Here is an 18057-nt window from a genome sequence, read left to right as displayed (position 1 = left end):
CAGCATGGAGCCCTGAGGACCTGAAGGAGCTACCCAAGCTGCCAGCCCTCGGTGAGCCGAGGGGACCCCCAAGACCCTGTGACCTAGAGGATCCACCCTCCACAGACAACTCCAAACAGTTCCCGGACCGGCCGTCAATTGACAAAGCCAAGGGCTTCTGGAGCGTCCCTCAGGCAGAGCACCCTGAGGAAACGGGGTACAGCTCAGGAGACCAGGTACTATAGGGAGAGGGTGGTAGGAAGTAGCACAGGGGAGCCGACTACAGTCCGGCTGAGCTTGCGCTCGCTCTGAGTCAGCGTGTTTAGGCCAGAGCCCCACTGACCCAGTGACGGGACACCCCATCACTGACAGGGCCCTGGGCTGGGATGCAGTGTAGACGGGTGGGCCTAACTCCCCCCCACCCCGACCTAGGGGTGAACGCCCACTGAGGGCCAGACCCTCTTCCTTGCTGCCTGCCACGCCCTGCCGAAGGGCCAGGGTGGAATTAGCTATTCACCCTGCTGAGGGCTAGAGACTGTTTCCCTTCTGCCTGCCACGCCCTGCCAAAGTGCTGGGGTTTTGGACCATTTTCTCACCCCTCTGGGGCTAAAGACTGCTTCCCCCAGTGACAGCCTGCTCTGCCAGGGGCTAGGCCTGAGACTATTGCCTCACCCTGCTGAGGGCTGTTCCCCGCTGCCTGCCCTTCCCGCTGAGGGCCAGGACGTAGACTGTTTACTCGCCCTATGAGGGCTGGAGACCGCCTCTGGTGACGCCCGCCCTGCCTAAGGGCCAGAGCGTCAGAACTGTCTACTCGTCCTATGCAGGGCTTGAGACTGTTCGCATTTGCCAGCCCACCCTGCCTAAGGTTCGGGGCCATGAGCTACAGGATAGCCCTATTAAAGGGCTAGAGACTATCCCTAAGGGACGGGACCAGAAACCAAGGCTCGCCCTGCTAAGGCCCTGAGGTGGCCCCTTTATTTTGGACTCCCCGCAGGGCGCAGGCACGGGGAGGTGTAGCCTCCCTCCAAGATTGACAGCGAGGGAGAGCCACCAGCGCTGCCCACAACAGGAGATCCTCTACAATCTCCAATGGCCAGAAATGGGACACTAGCTAGAGCTACTACGAACAATCTTTTCCCAGGTTTCTGACTGGTGGGTCTTGCCCATATACTTAGGGTCTAACTGATAGCCATATGTGAGGTTGGAAAGGAATTCTTCCCAAAGTCAGATTGGGAGAGACTTTGGGGGCTATTTGCCTTCCTCTGCAACATGAGGCACAGGTCACTTGCTGATTTGAATTAGAGTAAGGGGTGGATTCTCTGTAATGTGAAGTCTTTAAATCAACATTTGAGGACTTCAGTAATTGAGCCAGAGGTTATGGACCTATTATAGGAGTGGGTGGGTGAGATTGTGGCCTGTGATGTGCAGGAAGTCAGACTAGATGATCATGATCCCTTCAGGCCCCAAAGTCTATAGAAGGGCCAGGAGTATTGATACCTGTAGAACCTCACCTGCAAGGTCTCTTGGGGAAGAACAGCTGCCAATCATTACCCTAAGCTTCCTTTGAAACACTGGAGCCACTGTAATGCTGCACTGTCTGCTCCAGTTCGACCATATAAATGGGTCAGCTGAACCTTGACAGACTGGCAAAGGCTGTGGAGATCTTTAATAATCACTATAATGAAATGTCAAAATTAGTGGTCCTAAGCCAGTCTTCAGGAAAAGTCCAAAACTGAAAGGATCAAAGAAGTCAAGAGGGGCCAGGTCTGATTGGCCCTTGATTGTCACTACCTTAAACAATTTTGCCTAAGAAGTGGGAAGATCCCAAGGAGTGATGTTGATTGATAATCTGAAGAATGTCCCAAAGATGACAACAAGATTGAAGTTTCTCATCCCACACTTATGGCACATAGATCATAGGGAACATAATGGAAGTGGTACTGAAAAGCAACTGAATGTACATGCAAGTGAAATAGATACTGCTGTGTCTTTAAGAACAGCTTCATCACTAGATTCATTTTCCTCCTTTCATTTCTATGATGGTAGGCCTAGTTGCTTTTTTGCTAGCTTTCACAACCTGAGGAGGAAACAAACTGATTTTTCAAGTGGTAGGTCCTACTACTCCTTAGAAATTCTTGCAGCTCCTCCTGTGATGGGGCCAAACCCAGAGGTAACAATGATTTCTGCTCTCCATTTTAGTCTTGAGTTTCCTGCTTCAACAAGTTCATCTTGTACTTGCCTGATCTTTTCTGTTAAGTCTAATGAAACCTCTGTCAATGCTCCAGTTGGTATTTAGATTATGGAGGCCAGGCTGATTAACCATATCACTATTTTCAATAGTTCCCTTCATGATTTTAAAGCTGTGATAGTGAAGGTTGTTTTTTGCTTCCTTTACAGCAATGGCATATTCCTGCAAGATGCTCCCGACTACAAACTGCACAATGGTAAGACTGGGGAGAAAAATTATTTACGCCTCTTCTAAGCACTTGTTTGTTCTGGAAACTTAAGGTAAAATTTTCAAAAGCACACAACAGTGATTTAGAAGCCTAAATCCCAGTAACATGCAACTAGACAAGTGCTCTTTCCTCAACCCTACCATAAATAACTGCTATTTGGCAGAACAGAAAAGTAGTTTGCTACATGATAAATTCCTCAGTAGGGGTGACCTCTTCCCCAGTTCAAGTCATGTGGCCAGCACATCTTGCAAATATGAATAACTGTTCAGACTTGTCCATGAGCTCCATTGGTTGGCCTTGCTCCTTTCATCCACACAGATGAGTATTTCCAAACTTGTACGGAAACACCAAATTCTTACGAGTAGATTAGAATTTAAAACGTCAAACAAATTGAGTAGTGTTATTGTTAACTATATACATGGAGTCTAAAAAGGCCATTAGAGAGGCATTCAGGAGAACTCCAATCTGCCCTGCTGGATAAGAACAGGTCCCAGAAAAGATATTTTAGTAATTATTTTTCCATTCTGGACTTTGACCTTTCCCCTAATCTGAGACATATGGAAAACACAAGCCATCAGGAAAGAGTTAGTAAGGAAGGCATGTAGAACGGAAGAAGATGGTTTCACCTTCCCTAAAATTAACAATCTGAGCCAGACAAATTCAAATTATAAATAAGGCACAATTTTTTTTTTAACAAGTGAAGATGATTAACCATTGGGACAATCTCTTGAGGTCTTCAAATCAAGACTGGGTGCCTTTCTGTTAAGATTTACTTTATAGTCAAATTATTCAGCTCAATACAAAAGTGAAATTCTATGGTCTGTGTTACACAGGAGTTCAGACTAGTTGATCTAATGGTTCTTTCCAGCCTTAAAAAAAAAAAAAAAAAAAAAAATCATCCATTAATCTGTTGTAGGACTACTGCTTGGAGCAACTTTATGCCAAAGAACACTGGAAAGAAGTGAAGATCGAACCTATAGTGATGTAAAAAAAGTTTTACCAGATGGCATCTTTGTACATATACTCTGTGGCAGCCAACATTCTTTTTGCCAGTGTAGGCTGCCATGGAACATGGTAAGTGAGCTCTGGTATAAAAAAATATTTGTTCGTATGTGGGCCATAGCATCTACTCCCAACGATCTCTGGTGAAGAGGGGCCTTGTTTTTGTATTTTAACTGCTTGTGACTAAATCTACCTGGCACAGCCTATCAGCTGGAAAAGTTCTTGGTTCAGAATTTTCTATCCACAGATGAGTTAGCCAATCTATTTTTGTATTCCAGGATGCTTTTTATGTGGTTTACCCTGATGGAGGCTATGTAGGGTAGGATCTGCAATGGTTGTGTGTGTTTTGATTTGAACTATATGTCCCCTTCATGATCTTGCGTGATTGTGTTGTCCAGCTGAACAACGTGCTCTTACCTCAGATGAGCTTGAAATTCTCAGAGGGCAAGCTGGAACACGCATTTCTAGAAGATTGATGCTTTGAAACCAACCACAGTTGCAGTTACGTTGACTATGTCAACTGGAAGGAGATTTGGGTTTCCACACCTTGGTGTTTTGGGCTCAAGTTCTGCCTCAGAATAAAATTAACCCTTTCGTTGACACCTTTGTTGAGGGTGAGAATGAAAGGAGCTCCTCCCCTTACAGGAGGTTTGTAGTCCTTGGATTTCACTGGAATGGGTAACTATATTTCAACTAATGTCTTAGGAAGAATGCAGAAGGATGGCAAAATGCACCTTGGCTATGGATAGAGATTTCTCCCTTATATTTAGTTTGTTCATCCTTTTTCTGGTTGGATCTTGCTGATGATCACTTCTTCCCTGTTTCAAAAACATGTCTGCTGGGGAACGATATTTTCTATTGTTCTGGCTCAGTTATATTCCAGCATACAACTATCCTTCTTCGATAAGAGCTGAAACTTGCTGAGGACAAAGACCAGGTATACATATTGGCTTCTTGTCTCTCTCCCTCCTCCCCTGTTATATTTCATGGTCAATTAAAGGACTGTTTTGGGCCTTTTACAAGGGAGAGTCTCATTCCCATTAGGAGACCTGTCCCTTTTCCTTGTTCAGAAAATAACATGGTTGGATTCCAGGTGCCTCTTCTCATCCTCAGATATACAAATGAGGAGGTAATGTAGGCAGATAGTTCTCTAAGAATCCACATTCTCCATCCTGAAAAGATGGGGAGTCAAATAGCAGGCCAGATTCTGTACCAAGTAACTTACTCACCCATATTTACACTTGGAAGACCACCCTTAAACTTTATTTCCTTTTTGAAAAAGTGGATTGAACTAGAAGAGGTTTGAGGAAAAGGGGGTGCAGGAGAAAAAAATTTTTTTTTTGTTTTTTTTTTTGATTAACCCTGGAAGATACCTGTTCAGCAAGAAATGTCCCATTTGCCAACCTCCCAATATTGAGGACTGCCTCGCCTTTGAGACAGTGTCTCTACCAGCTCTGGCTGATGTGTGAGGGACAAGAAGATGCAGAGACTATCACAAGATGGGCAGAGCTCTTTCTCTACAGCTCTGAAGGTCTCCTCATAGATTCACAGCATAGTTTCGCCTTTAGCTTGCTCAGTTTAGCTTTCTCCTGTGTCATGATGTTGTGAGGGAGGTGATCTCATTCAGGGCCCAGAAGATGTGGTTTCCTGAGGGAGATTTTGCTTGCTGCTGCCACCACCAAACAAACTTTTAAAGCAAGATTACTAATAAATAAGGTAGGGCACTGAATTACAGCTGTTCCTCGCCTTTGGGGTGTCAAAATTTGCAAATGAAACAAAACTATTCAAGATAGTTAAGTCCAAGGCAGATTGCGAAGAGTTACAAAAGGATCTCGCAAAACTGGGCGACTGGGCAACAAAATGGCAGATGAAATTCAATGTTGACAAATGCAAAGTAATGAACAGTGGAAAACATAATCCCAACTATACATACACAATGATGGGGTCTTAAGTAACTGTTACCACTCACGAAAGAGATCTTGGGAGTTATTTTGGATAGTTCTCTGAAAATATTTGCTCAATGTGCAGTGGCAGTCAAAAAAGCTAACAATGTTGGGACTCAATAGGAAAGGGATAGATAATAAGACAGAAAATATTATATTCTCTCTATATAAATCCATGGTATGGGCACATCTTGAATACTGCGTGCAGATCTGGTCACCCCATCTCAAAAAAGATATATTGGAATTGGAAAAGGTACAGAAAAGGGCAACAAAAATGATTAGGAGCATGGAACAGTTTCCATATGAGGAGAGATAAATAAGACTGGGACTTTTCAGCTTGGAAAAGAGAGGGCTAAGGGGGGATATGACAGAGGTCTATAAAATCATGATTGGCGTGGAGAAAGTAAATAAGGATGTGTTATTTACTCCTTCTCATAACACAAGAACTAAGGGGCACCAAATGACATTAATAGGCATCAGGTTTAAAACAAACAAAAAAGTATTTTTTCACACAATGCATAGTCAACCTGTGGAACTCTTTGTCAAAGGATGTTGTGAAGGTCAAGACTATAAGTAGGGCTCAAAAATAATTAGATAAGTTCATGGAGGATAGGTCCATGGCTATTAGCCAGGATGGGCAGGGATGCAAAACCATACAGTGAACTGTCCCTAGCCTCTGTTTGCCAGAAGCTGGGAATGGGCGGCAGGGGATGGCTCACTTAATGACTACCTGTTCTCTTCAGTCCCTCATTAGCCACTGTCTGAAGACAGGATACTGAGCTAGATGGACCATTGGTCTGACCCAGTAAGGCTGTTCTTATGTTGACCTTCCTGAGGCAGTGTTGGGAAGCTGAAAAGGACTGAAGGTTAGGAAGCCAGAGAAGGGGCTAGCCTGCTGACCTTCCTGATCCAGAGAAGGCTGCACAGAGTGAAGGCTGAGAACAGCAGAGGAGATGCCTGGTGGCTCTCAGAGCCAGACAGCTAAAGCCTGTGGGCCAGAGAGGGCTGTAGTCATGAGAGATGTCGGAGCAATACCTAGGAGAGGACTGAGGAAGAGACCAGGTGTGGTGAAAGATATCAGACTCTGGTATGTGCTGTGTTGACTGACTAGGTGTCATGGGATTTTAAGGACTTCATGCACAGGGGTGATAAATGGACTAGGTTTCAGGATTCTTGTTATGGACTATTTGGCCATGTTGGTGTAATAAACAATCTCCAAGAAGGTGTAGTAATAAGACAAGGAAGTTTGGGTAGAGATACTGGGGATTCTGAAGGAGGGTAACTGAACTTGGTGCTTCTGGCATGTTGTGGCCTGAGGCAGGCAGGCACTTCAGATGGGGCTGTCCTATTACAATAACTCTTAGGAGGATACAGTATGGTCAGGCTTCTGCCTACACCCTTTTGTGGTGGCTAATGTCATTAGCCAGTACCAGACTTTGTATCTGGGAAACATAAGGAGTGAAACTGGGGTGGGTCCTTGTGCAGGGGGTGTTGGGCTCCTGTATCTCCCCCAGTCTGTGCATCAATGTAGGGACTTATGCAGTATCAGAATCTGGTCCTTACAAGCTCACAGCTTCCCCTGCAGAGGCTTTTCTGCAGAAATTCTGTAGGTTTTCATTATTATGGAAAACAGAAATCCTTGAAGCCAGGAAGACACCGCCTTTCATCCTATCTAAGAGCATTACACTCTCATCTCATCCTATCTTTTGCAACAACATTCAATTTGATTGCCCAGAACAGCTGAGGCAAGCATACATACCTTCCTTTTGCCCACAGACTCCCAAGGAGAGACATCACTCCATGATGTATTGCAAAAATATTTTTCTCCTGGATCGTAACCTTTAAGATTCTAAAAGAGAGGGGGGGGAAAATAAATATATATATACACATACACACACACACACACACAAAATTGGTTTTGTAAATCAATTTTACGTACAAAATATGTATTTAAAACATAGGGGAAAATTCATATTATAATAAACTGATTGAAAAAAGTTTAGTTTGCCAAAACTCAATACTGTGCATAAAAGGAAGAAAGAAAGCAACTTTAAGTTCAGAAAAATTAGGGTCCAATGTTTCAAAAGGATCTTACTGGATCCTTACTAGGTCAGTTTTATCTAAACACCACCTCAAGTTATTTAATATAAACAAAATATTTTAACCATAAATGTTCAGAATGATTTGGGGGCTTTTCTTTATTCCATTTGTTTCTATCCAAATTCAGGAATCTTTTAAGGAACAAACATCCTTTTTCTTTTAATCTGCATCACTTCAGCATTTACCTCCACTCCTCTCCTTTTCCATGACCTCATTTCCATCTCCTCAGCTTCAGAAGTTATTTTGCAAAGGGACCTCAGTCTTTTTACTCTTCAGCAAAGCATCTTTATAACTTTATCTGTAAAGACTGTGCATTCTGGTTTCCTGAAATACAGTGCTTTATTTTCCTCAAGTTGTGAGAGCATGTATTATTGTGTCTGCAAGGAACATAACTCACCAGCAAGATGGAAAAGTTTTGGAGCTGAGATTAACAACCACCTACCTCATTTAAATGGGTGTTTGGCTTTGGTTCCCTTGGCATCCTCCACCCCAAAACTAGTTTAATCCATCCTCTTAAGTTTACATTTGTCTCCTATTCTCCACCTCCATAGGTTCAACTTTGTTCCTTTCCCCTCACCACCCATCTCCATCTTCTATTTTTCCACCAATCCTTCCTTTACAGCTTCTGCCACATGGCCACTATATTTCATATACCATTAGATTTTGATACAGGGGAAGTTATCCACCAGTTCCACATGCCAGTTTGACATTTACAGAGTACCAGAAACTAGGCAAACTAACAAGTTTTAGAAATTTGTGCTTAAGCCACGGCCCTTGGTATTAAATATATACCTTATAAAACAGCATAAATAAAATTAAGAAAAGGAGAACTACTATGCCTTTAAAAAAATAAAAGCAGCCATGTTCTGCTATTCAGAGCATCCACTCCAGACTAATATTTTTTTCTGCTTTGACCTTCAGTTGGACAGAAATCCCTCTGGCCACAAATTTTTTTTTTGACATACTTCTTCCATTCTGTGATGTCAAAAGGGCAGGCCTTAAGTTTTTAGTCTGCCTTAATTTCAAGCAGCTGCTACTAACGTGGTTCAGCTAGAGCAAAGATTTTACAGCTGAAGATTTCAAACATGGACAAAGACACAAAGATAAAAAGGGGCTCAATGGCTGTTTTGCAGGCCTCTAGCTACCCAATTGCCCTATAAGTTAAAGGAAGGTCAAAAGGCAGCTTTAAAGTTCATTATATCCTCAAACTTTCACCACAGTAGTATAATTCTGGTGCAAAGAACTGTTTGTTTAACCAGGTCTCAGAAAGGAAAAACTGCAAAAGAACATCAAAATTGGAAATCCAGAGATTTCCAAAGAAAAATTCACGAGAACTGAAAAGAGCAATTCAATCCCAGAGATGTCTCCTACAACCTAGAAGAGACAAGCAAAGGATTCTCCCCCTCACTTGGGCAAGCTGCAAAATTTCTCAGTGCAACAAATGCAAAGATTCTAAAACAGTTCCTGTCCTTTCCTTCCAACCTCTGTAGAAATTCTAAAGCTGATAATCAAGCTTCCTCAACAGCTTCCCATCAAAGCCTATAATTCCTGGAGACAGTATCTTGAGATAAAAGACTTATTAGTGGAGAGCATGAGAAATCCTATGGTCCCCCAGAGTGTACGGTTCTTTCTCCCAAAAGTTAAATGGATAAGAAATTGGAAAAGCTTGTCAGTCACTTATTGACCTAACATTTTGCTAGCTCAGCACTTGTATTTGTGGAATCTGCATGGCCTGGTGTAATCAGTTATAAAAGGGTCCAAGGAATGTCAAGTTGTCCTTGAATTTGTGCAACTTTTTATTTACTTTCTACACTGATGTACCTCATGACTAAAAAAAACTCACTCACTTATAAAAGGCAATTACCAGAAGGGCATTATGCTCAAAAAGCTTGAGTATTGATTTTTAATTTAAGTTTTAGGACTTACTTCAAATCCTAAACTGTTGAAGAATTAGAATAAGTTGCCAATGCATCTAGAGTGTGATGTCCTAGATCTACTTAGCATAGTATTGTTCAGGGTAGACTGGTTTAAATTCAAGTAATTAAATCATTAAAATAGGGGATTTAAAATCAGAAAGCAGGAAACTTATTTAAATAATCAATTTTAATCTAGTTTTGCATTGGTACTTTTAAGGCGTCTTCCTAAAGCCAATCTGATTCTCATTGACAATTCTCATTGGCAACCATTAAAATGGTGAGTTGCAACTAAATATAGCCTTTACAACAAATTTGATACTACTTTTTGCTAACCAGGAGGATACACTACATCTATATTTATTTATTTTATTTAAGCAATTAGATATATTAACAAATTTATTCATATTCTTAATTTTTACATTTTTGATTACATTGGAAAATGGTGAATGATGCATTTCTCATTCACTAAATTTTTTTTTTTTTTTTTAAACTTTTGATCTGTGGCAAGTTCTATCTGGATGAAAATTGGAATTCATTTTTAAAAAGCTTTTAATTAAATAAAACTACCTACTAGGGATACTGAAGAGAAAAAAATGATCAAAACATGTTTTATCTTAGAACTAACCAATTTATTAAGCAAAGAACGTATTATCTGAAGTTAGGGAATTGAACTGATTGTTTCTGGTCACCATGACCTTCAGGAGTTTAGAACTAGTGGATCTCATCCTCACACCGAGTTTTTTTAATAGATTTAAAAAAGAAAATAGGCTTTCTTGCTTTTTCTACTCCCCGTTTGTTTCTTAACTTTGGATGAACTAGCCCTTGAGGTGAACAGTTAAATAAAGTGAAATGAAGAAAATATTTTCTCTGCACCTGCAGAACAAGCTACTACTGTTAAAAAGCTGATTTAGCACTTCTACAAGCTCTAGTTCCATGTGCTTAACCAGTGACTTCCCTTTGCCCAGTGGTTTCACTTTTTTTTTTAAACTGGCAGCAAAAGGTACTGCTTACTGTAATAAAATCCTTAAATTAAAAAAACCCACACACATTAGGTTTAGTCCTTGTCATAATTTCAGGTTGAATTTTAAATGGAATACTTTTAAAAAAAAAAATCTATTTAAATTTTTAAAAGATTTTTTTTAAAAGTCAGTCTTTTATCCACCCTGACACTGTAGTGCAGTAGATCCAATAATAATCTGAAACAGAAGGACCATGTCTTCCTCCCAAAGGAGAAAGCGTAAAAGCGGTTAGCCAAAAAGCAGGCCCTTTTGGTCTTCTGGTTACAAAAAGAGGCCAACTGTCAGAGGTCCACTGCCTCCAGAGACAAATGCCAATTACTATATCTTACTAGATACAGGCCAGACAGCAGAGACACCACTTCCTATTTAGAAGGCCTGTTTCACAGTTACCTCAGCGTGGCGGGTCAGTTTCTAACACATGATCATGGTAATGACTATGGTTGCTGGATTTTCCTCCCTCCAAGATTAGTGGTGTCCAAAATTTCACCTAGGTATGGAGAAACTAAGCTACTTCTCACCTATTAAATATCAACACGGTCTGGTCAAAATGCTTTAGCGAGTACTAAAAGTCACACTATGCTGCAATGGAAGGATACTGAACTCAAGTGAACCAAATAAAAATCATTATCCCAGTTGATTAAGTCCTTCCATACTCAATAGAAACAGCTGTAGCTTATCTAAAAAGCTAAACATCAGTAACTGAACTTGACAAGGGACTTTTATTCCAGAAAAACATATCCAATAACTCAATTTGCTGTCCCCTTTTTCTATCCACACTCTCCGTATCTTCCCCCATGATTAATTATGCTTGCCAAAAACCTATGCATGCTTTAAAGAGGAGCTTAGTCATCAATCCACTTTCAATTTATCTATAGTGCAATCAAAAGTTCATTTTACAATACTGCAATCATTTCCATAGCAAGAAATTGATATCAGCCCAAGATTTGAACTTCAAAAGATCAAGGTGTAAGAATTTAGGAGTGAGAAAAGCTCTAATTAAAATACAGTATTTTCAATAAGAGTAGAGGGAATACGCAAAATACTGGACAAATACATAAGTGTTCTCTTTTGTCATGTTTATTCAAATGTTAAAGTCCCTCAAACAAGATTTAACTAGAATAACCAAGTGTCAACACTGTTCCAGGATTAGTGATGCATAGTGATCCAAAGCACATTTCTTTTGGTCATTTAAAACTTGCACACAATTTCAAATAGTAGTCACTATAAAAACAGCAAGATTCCCCACAAAATGATGCTTTAGTCCTCTTTCTCCTATTAGCATGTCACACCTACAGATGAAATGGAAGTCTTTGGCTGGTGACAAAGTAAAGTCATAAATATACTGAATAGGCAATGAAAGAGATCATATTTCACAACTGGTCAAGTCAAGGCTACCATTTAGTAGTTTATTTAGTTCTTGAAAATGGTTGCATTTGCAGCTTTTTGATATTAAGTTCTCTAATCTGTTGGTGTAGATTCTCTTTGCTTGTTGCACACAAGTGTTTTCTCCAAAATGAGTTTTTGTTCAACAGAACGATGTCACATTTGTCTTCATAGCCTGAGTGCACTTGATGATGTATTGCTTGAATTTGGGGAGATCTGATACTGAATTGCCACACAACATGAACTACCAGGTTTTTTCTCCTGAAGCTATCTTGAGTCAAGTTTCTAAAAATCTACAACAGATTACTGAGTCTCTTAGCTTGGCTTATAAATGTTGACAGTTTGTACATCCTTTAGAGATTTCTTCCTGATATGTCAAGGCAGAACAGTTAGTCCCTTTGCGTTTGCTCAAGTCTTCATTTGTTCACGGTTTGTGGTTTGTTTGGTTTTTTTTTTAAAAAAAAATCCTAAACAGGAAAGCACTCATATAGACAAGCAACATTTCCTTAAGCAACAGTGCTTTCCTTTGATGCAATACTACCAGTATAGAACATTCAGCACCCTCCATTTCATGTCTTTCTAAGAATCAAAATGTTTCAGTAACTTATGTTGCAGGAAACTCCCAATTCCAGGCCTATAATAGATGGATAGTCTGAGTCTGGCAATCCAAGTAAGGATGCAGTTCTTTCCTGACCCATCCCCATAATAATTTTCTAATACAGATTAATAGTATATATACACTAAACTGTGAAAGACTTTTCAAAAATTTAAAATTCAAGTTTCAGCAGTTTGTGTTACATTACTTCAATTCTTTACCTGCAATAACTCCCTGCAGCTGTCAAGCCCAATATCCACAAGAATGCCCTTCACCTTTTTTCGAGCCTTCCTGATATTATCAAGATTTTGAACAGGAATTTGAAACATTTTGCACTTTTCCTGAAAGAGAAAGACAAAAATAATGTGATGGAACATTTGTACATGCACACTTATGCGTTGTAGTATTATAGCAATAATTTAAGTCATGGAAATGCTTCCCTCAAAAATGTACTTTCCAACATGAAAAGCAAAAAGTCTTGAACAAGGAACTATTCTCCATTAGAATATGATCTGATGAGATCACTTTCTTACTCTAAAACAAACATGCATGTTCTTATGCTAACCCAAGATTTAAAATAAGTTCTCCCATCCTGCCTGAATAGCAGCCAAATTCTATTCTTCATTCCTGTTTGGTAGCTACACTACATTGTGTACTTCAGTAACGGATCCTGAATACTTGATTTGTGCTAACTTTTGACTATATTTAGAGAATAACCACCACTTCACCTAGTGGAGATATAACATGCAAGTGAAAATGTGATGATGCTACTTCTGCTTCCACGGAAACTGCATCCTTTTTTTTTTTCCTTTTCTTTTTTTTGGAGGGGGGGGTACGCGAAGGATACTTTGAAGGACCCTTTTCGCCATGTATATGCTCAGATATATTTTAAGTACAATTTTTAATGAAATCAGGATTTCCTGCAACTGGTGCTACCAACCACCACCTTGATTAAGTGACATAGGACTAGGCATTGTAGAGATTGTAATACAAGCCTAATGCAGTTTTCCAAAATGCAAAACTCCACCACTTTAAAACCATGATGGTCGACAGCTAAAGTCACAAATGTAAGTTGAATTTTAAAAATCTTTGTAAATATTGGTATCGCTATCTCAAGTGCTTCTAATCAGATGTACTTTCAGATCTGTTGCTTGGCAAAATCTGTGTGGATTTCTAACATTGGTTTATAGTGAGATATAGTCATCCCAAAAATCTAAACAGTTACCCAAGCTTGGCAAAGGTAAGCCTATGGATGAGGAAAAAATGACTAACGTTAAATCCCAGCAAGATAGAGATTCTGCTGTGGGCAGAGGGAATTACTTCTAAGAGAACACCACCACCATGCAAGCCCCTGTTTGAGGATACATGCCCACTGATCATCAAGACAAGTATGCACTTTAGGAGTTCTTCTGTGCTTTCCATTAGTGCTGACCTCTTGTACAGCAGCATCCAGGCGAAACATTTTCTACCATCTCCAGCTGGCCGGAAGACTACATCTCATCTTTGATGGACCTACCCTTGATGATAAACACTTTCTATAACTCCTGTTTGGATTATTACAGTGCAACCTATTTGGGCTTCAAAGCATCAGCCCTGAGAAACTGAAACTGCTGCAGAATACAACAGCATGCCTACGCAGCAACACATTACTGAGACATATCACCCAGTTCTCTATTCTTAAAAACACCGTTCTGGGAGGATCCAGTGAAGTTTATTTCCAAAACCTAAGTAGTCTGGGAGCAGATTGCCCAAAAAAACTGCTTTAACTTTCAGGACCTCAAGTGCCATCAACAGCTCCATTTCTCAGAACAAGAGAACTGTCCCTTGCCAAAGTAAAACTTACCTCTACGGAAGACAGGATTTCTCTTTGGGGCTGACCCCCAACCTCTCACAGAAACCACGAACTACCACAAACTCCATCTACATCTGATGGAAAACACACTATTTCAACCTTTCATTCCTTCAGAACGAATAAGCACCTTAATTTATGCACACAAACCCACCTGCAACTTTCCTCACCTCATTCCCCAAGGAAAGAGAACCCCATTTGACAGATGCTAGTCTCCTTTTTGTTTAAAAAAAAAAAACACTTCGAAGACATTCTGTCCTTATTCCAAATGAAAGTCAATTGGAAATTTGGACACTTTGAAGTTCTAGTTTATAACCAGTGCTGCTATTGTATCAGGTTATATGTACCAGACTCCATGGTCTCTACTATACAAGAACACAGTTGATAAGATGTCACTATGCTCAGTTCAGTCACAAGAAGATCCGAGTTCCATATATGTTGGTCCATTGGAAACATTTCTTCCACCATTTGAATGATCTTCCTTCTCATTTAGAAGCATCAATGTATCAATTAGATGAAGAGAGACTTTCCTTAAGAAGCAAGCCATCTACTGAGACAGAACCATCAGTTTACTAAAACAGCACGAATAACCCCATGTCCTTACTTCTCAGTCTTGTTTTAACATATCAAATGCCTTCTAAAACTGAAGGCCAGGATTATTAATCCAGATAAAACAAGATTCTTGAATACATCTGGCTTTATATATTCCAGTTTTCAAGGTGTAGTTCTTCAATCCAAGAGACATACATTCCACAAGTACTAAATATGATAGTGCCCAACTGGTCTTAATACAATGCTTGGAAGCAAGATTTCAAATTATCACTCTACTACACTTAGATAATCCATTTAAAAATAACATTTTCTTCTATCATAAATCAGGAATTCCAGCTTTCTGAGCTTGTTTTTCCAAGTCCTCAGGTTCATTTTCCCAGTTCACAATATTCAGTATTCACAGCTAGAATAGTGTATTATCCATCCATTTTTATTTCCAGGTCATTAGTTGTTTTGGTTTTTTAGCCTTCAATCTTTAACCAATACTTTCAGTTTGCTGCATCCTGAACTACAGTAAATCTCTTGCTAGAAACCACTCATTTCTTACCAACCAAGCCAATCCTGGGTCAACAAATCAAATTCAGTAAGATACCCAGTATTAAAATGATAGATTGTCCTACCATCTTGGCTATTGGATAGTTGGGAGCAGAGTGACAAAAACTATTACCATGCAAAGCTTATTTTAGTTACTTTTGGATGTAACCAACTCCCAAAAACTCATAATCCACATTAGTTTCCAAAAGCATTCCATTATTAAGTGCAAAATCCAAACAAATCAGTATCTTATTACATAAGAGATTACTTCTATCTTTATGGCTGATCCTGCAGTCCTGAAACATGAATTGTCCTTACATCATTCACCTAGCCTTTAGTGGTATTTTGTCCATTAACTTTTTTCCTTTAAATATTGTCTGATTAGATAACACTTCCAGAATAGTATTGTATTGGACCTCGGTACAACATATGAGGTTCTCTCCACTAGTTTGATAGTACATACACTGTAATATTCTCCATATTAAATCATGCAAACATGATCTGCTTTTCAACCAAGAGAAGACACCACCAAGACTGCAGATCCTTTCCTACCAGTACATTTGCTATTGAAACACTGTTCCAAACAACATATTTCAAATATTGTATTATGAATCAGAGAAACACTTAATTAGCTAAAATTAGTGTTCTTGAAGACCATTTCTGTGCATACAAAAAATGAGCTAAAAATCAACTATTTCAAGAGAAAGGTAACCTGAGAATGAAAAACAAATTGCACTTTTATCCTTCTTATTTCTGAGGTAGAGAGAACAGCTTAAAGGTTTATTAATTTTTTTCCCCTTCTTGATATCTACATTGGAAATTCAGATTCTAACTAGCCTAGAAGATATACAGAGCTAAAAGTGAAGGCTGAGTAATTGAGGAGGGACTTTTTAGTTAGACAGTTAAAGAAGACATGGAGATTTTTTATTTAAAGATTCCCCACCCATTTAAAATTTCAATGACTAACATGTTGGAAAAGAAGTCTTTGTTAACAATTCAACACCTCAAATCTTCAAATAATATGTGAGCTAACAATATTCATCTTCAGACCCTCTACAAGTCCTGCACCAAAATCAGGGAAAACCAGAGTTGATATACCTCTTATTTCTAAAGGTAAAACAGAAGAAGGGAAAAAACAAAAAAGCAGCAACAAAAAAGGGCAGAAGCACACCTGTACCAAAAAAAAAAACCAAAAAAAAAACCTTTAAAGTGTACATGAGCCATTGGAGATATAGATATGGCAAGTTCCATTCCACTTTATATAGACTAATACATATAGACTCTCAAATAAGATACAGCACACCAATTGTCCAGCTGACAATTAATTCCCCCTCCCCCCCCCAAAAAAAGCTATTCTGTAGAACCCTCACCCTTCTTTTCCCCTTTGCTTTTTTGGTCTAAATATAGATAATCCAAATTACAAAATCAGATTTCTTCACTGAATTGTATTTCCTATGAGTGAACTACCAGACTTTTGGGAAAATATTTTTTTTTGCAGGGGGGGGGGGGGAGGTAGAAAGGGTATCATTCTTTAACACACACGAATTCTAAAGCAAGATATCAGGGGAGGAATCACTCTTTACAGATGAGGACCTCAGATCAATGTTTTGCATTTACCCTGCAACTGCTGGTGTCACAATGGCAAACATTCATATTTGTTGCACTCAATTGTCACGATGAAAATGCAGAACTTGTAATTTTCAGTTGATTTTATATATTTTCACTGTATTAGGAACTTTTTGAAATCTACTCATGAGATTCAGTTCACATTTGAGCTTCAATTTTATCCAGCTGCATGTTGTTCAGCTGAAGAAAAAATAATTAAGTATTCATTTGGTACTTAGGCAATGCATAAAAATATTAAAGGAGCTAAACTAAGTTAACTTGTAATTTTACATACATACCACTCAAGTGAGCAAAATAGTTTTCCTTAGTTTTGAAATTTTTTGCTGTTTTCTTTGCTAACACTTGTTTTTTATTGGAAACTAGTCATAACTTTGTTACCATATTCCCAAGTAGTAACTGATGAAAGTTTTATTGGCACGCACTTCAGTCTAAGAAATTGATTCATTGAACATTGTTCCTTTAGTTCTGAAGCATGGAGAAGAAACCAAATCAAATTTTTCTGCAAAACAACTGCTATTTAAGATTACAGTCTGTTATTCTAGAGCAGTGCATTCTCCCTTAGGACTACTCTCTGTATGATAAACTGAAGAAAACAACACGAGTTTCATTAAACTAACTTTGGTTTCCTGCCATATTCTAAACAAGGAAGTTTCTCCCCAGCTCAAAATGCAATCCAGATAAAAGTGGGGGAGGAGATGGTTTTTAAAACAAATGTTTAGGACTTCTCTACATGGGGAAATTGACCCACATTGCTGTAGTGGAATAACTATTCCACTAAAGCTATTCCAGAATAATTTGCCATGTGGACACTCCATTACGCGTGCGCGCACGCACGCGCACACAAAATCACTTTTATTCCAGAATACAGTGTCTATATGGGGAGTTATTGTGGAATATCTTTAGTGGGATAGTTATTCCACTATAGCAATGTGGGTCAATTTCCCCATGTAGAGAAGCCCTAAAGGCAGATTAATAATTATTTTACTATAACTATACCTATCAATTGCCCATGTAGGTAAACCCTAAAACAACCCAGATTTATTTACACATTAGCTGCTACTAATTTTCACATGACAAGACTACATCATTAGAACATATCTGAA

General features: G+C 39.3%; 1 protein-coding gene across 5 annotated transcripts in view; it reads right to left on the bottom strand.

Moving 5' to 3' along the window:
• ADNP2 (ADNP homeobox 2) overlaps positions 1 to 18057 on the bottom strand; it is a 28902-nt gene that overhangs the window by 9118 nt on the left and 1727 nt on the right. For 2 of the 5 annotated variants that reach the window (XM_067537565.1, XM_067537562.1), the window contains 2 exons: positions 12615 to 12734; positions 7140 to 7229 (listed from right to left, as the gene is read on the bottom strand). In XM_067537565.1, coding sequence (XP_067393666.1) covers positions 7140 to 7229; positions 12615 to 12722 — 198 coding nt within the window. In that variant the 5' untranslated portion in view covers positions 12723 to 12734. Of the gene's footprint in view, positions 1 to 7139; positions 7230 to 7665; positions 7787 to 12614; positions 13206 to 18057 lie in introns of those variants that run through there. The other 3 variants (XM_067537561.1, XM_067537563.1, XM_067537564.1) reach the window with 3 other exon arrangements.

The sequence above is a fragment of the Emydura macquarii genome, unplaced genomic scaffold (assembly GCF_026122565.2).
Source record: "Emydura macquarii macquarii isolate MOO-44397 ecotype Brisbane River unplaced genomic scaffold, CSIRO-AGI_Emac_v2 contig_431, whole genome shotgun sequence".
NCBI lineage: Eukaryota > Metazoa > Chordata > Testudines > Chelidae > Emydura > Emydura macquarii.
The sequence above is the reverse complement of the archived record's forward strand: the minus strand, read 5'-3'. Positions and strand labels throughout refer to the sequence as shown.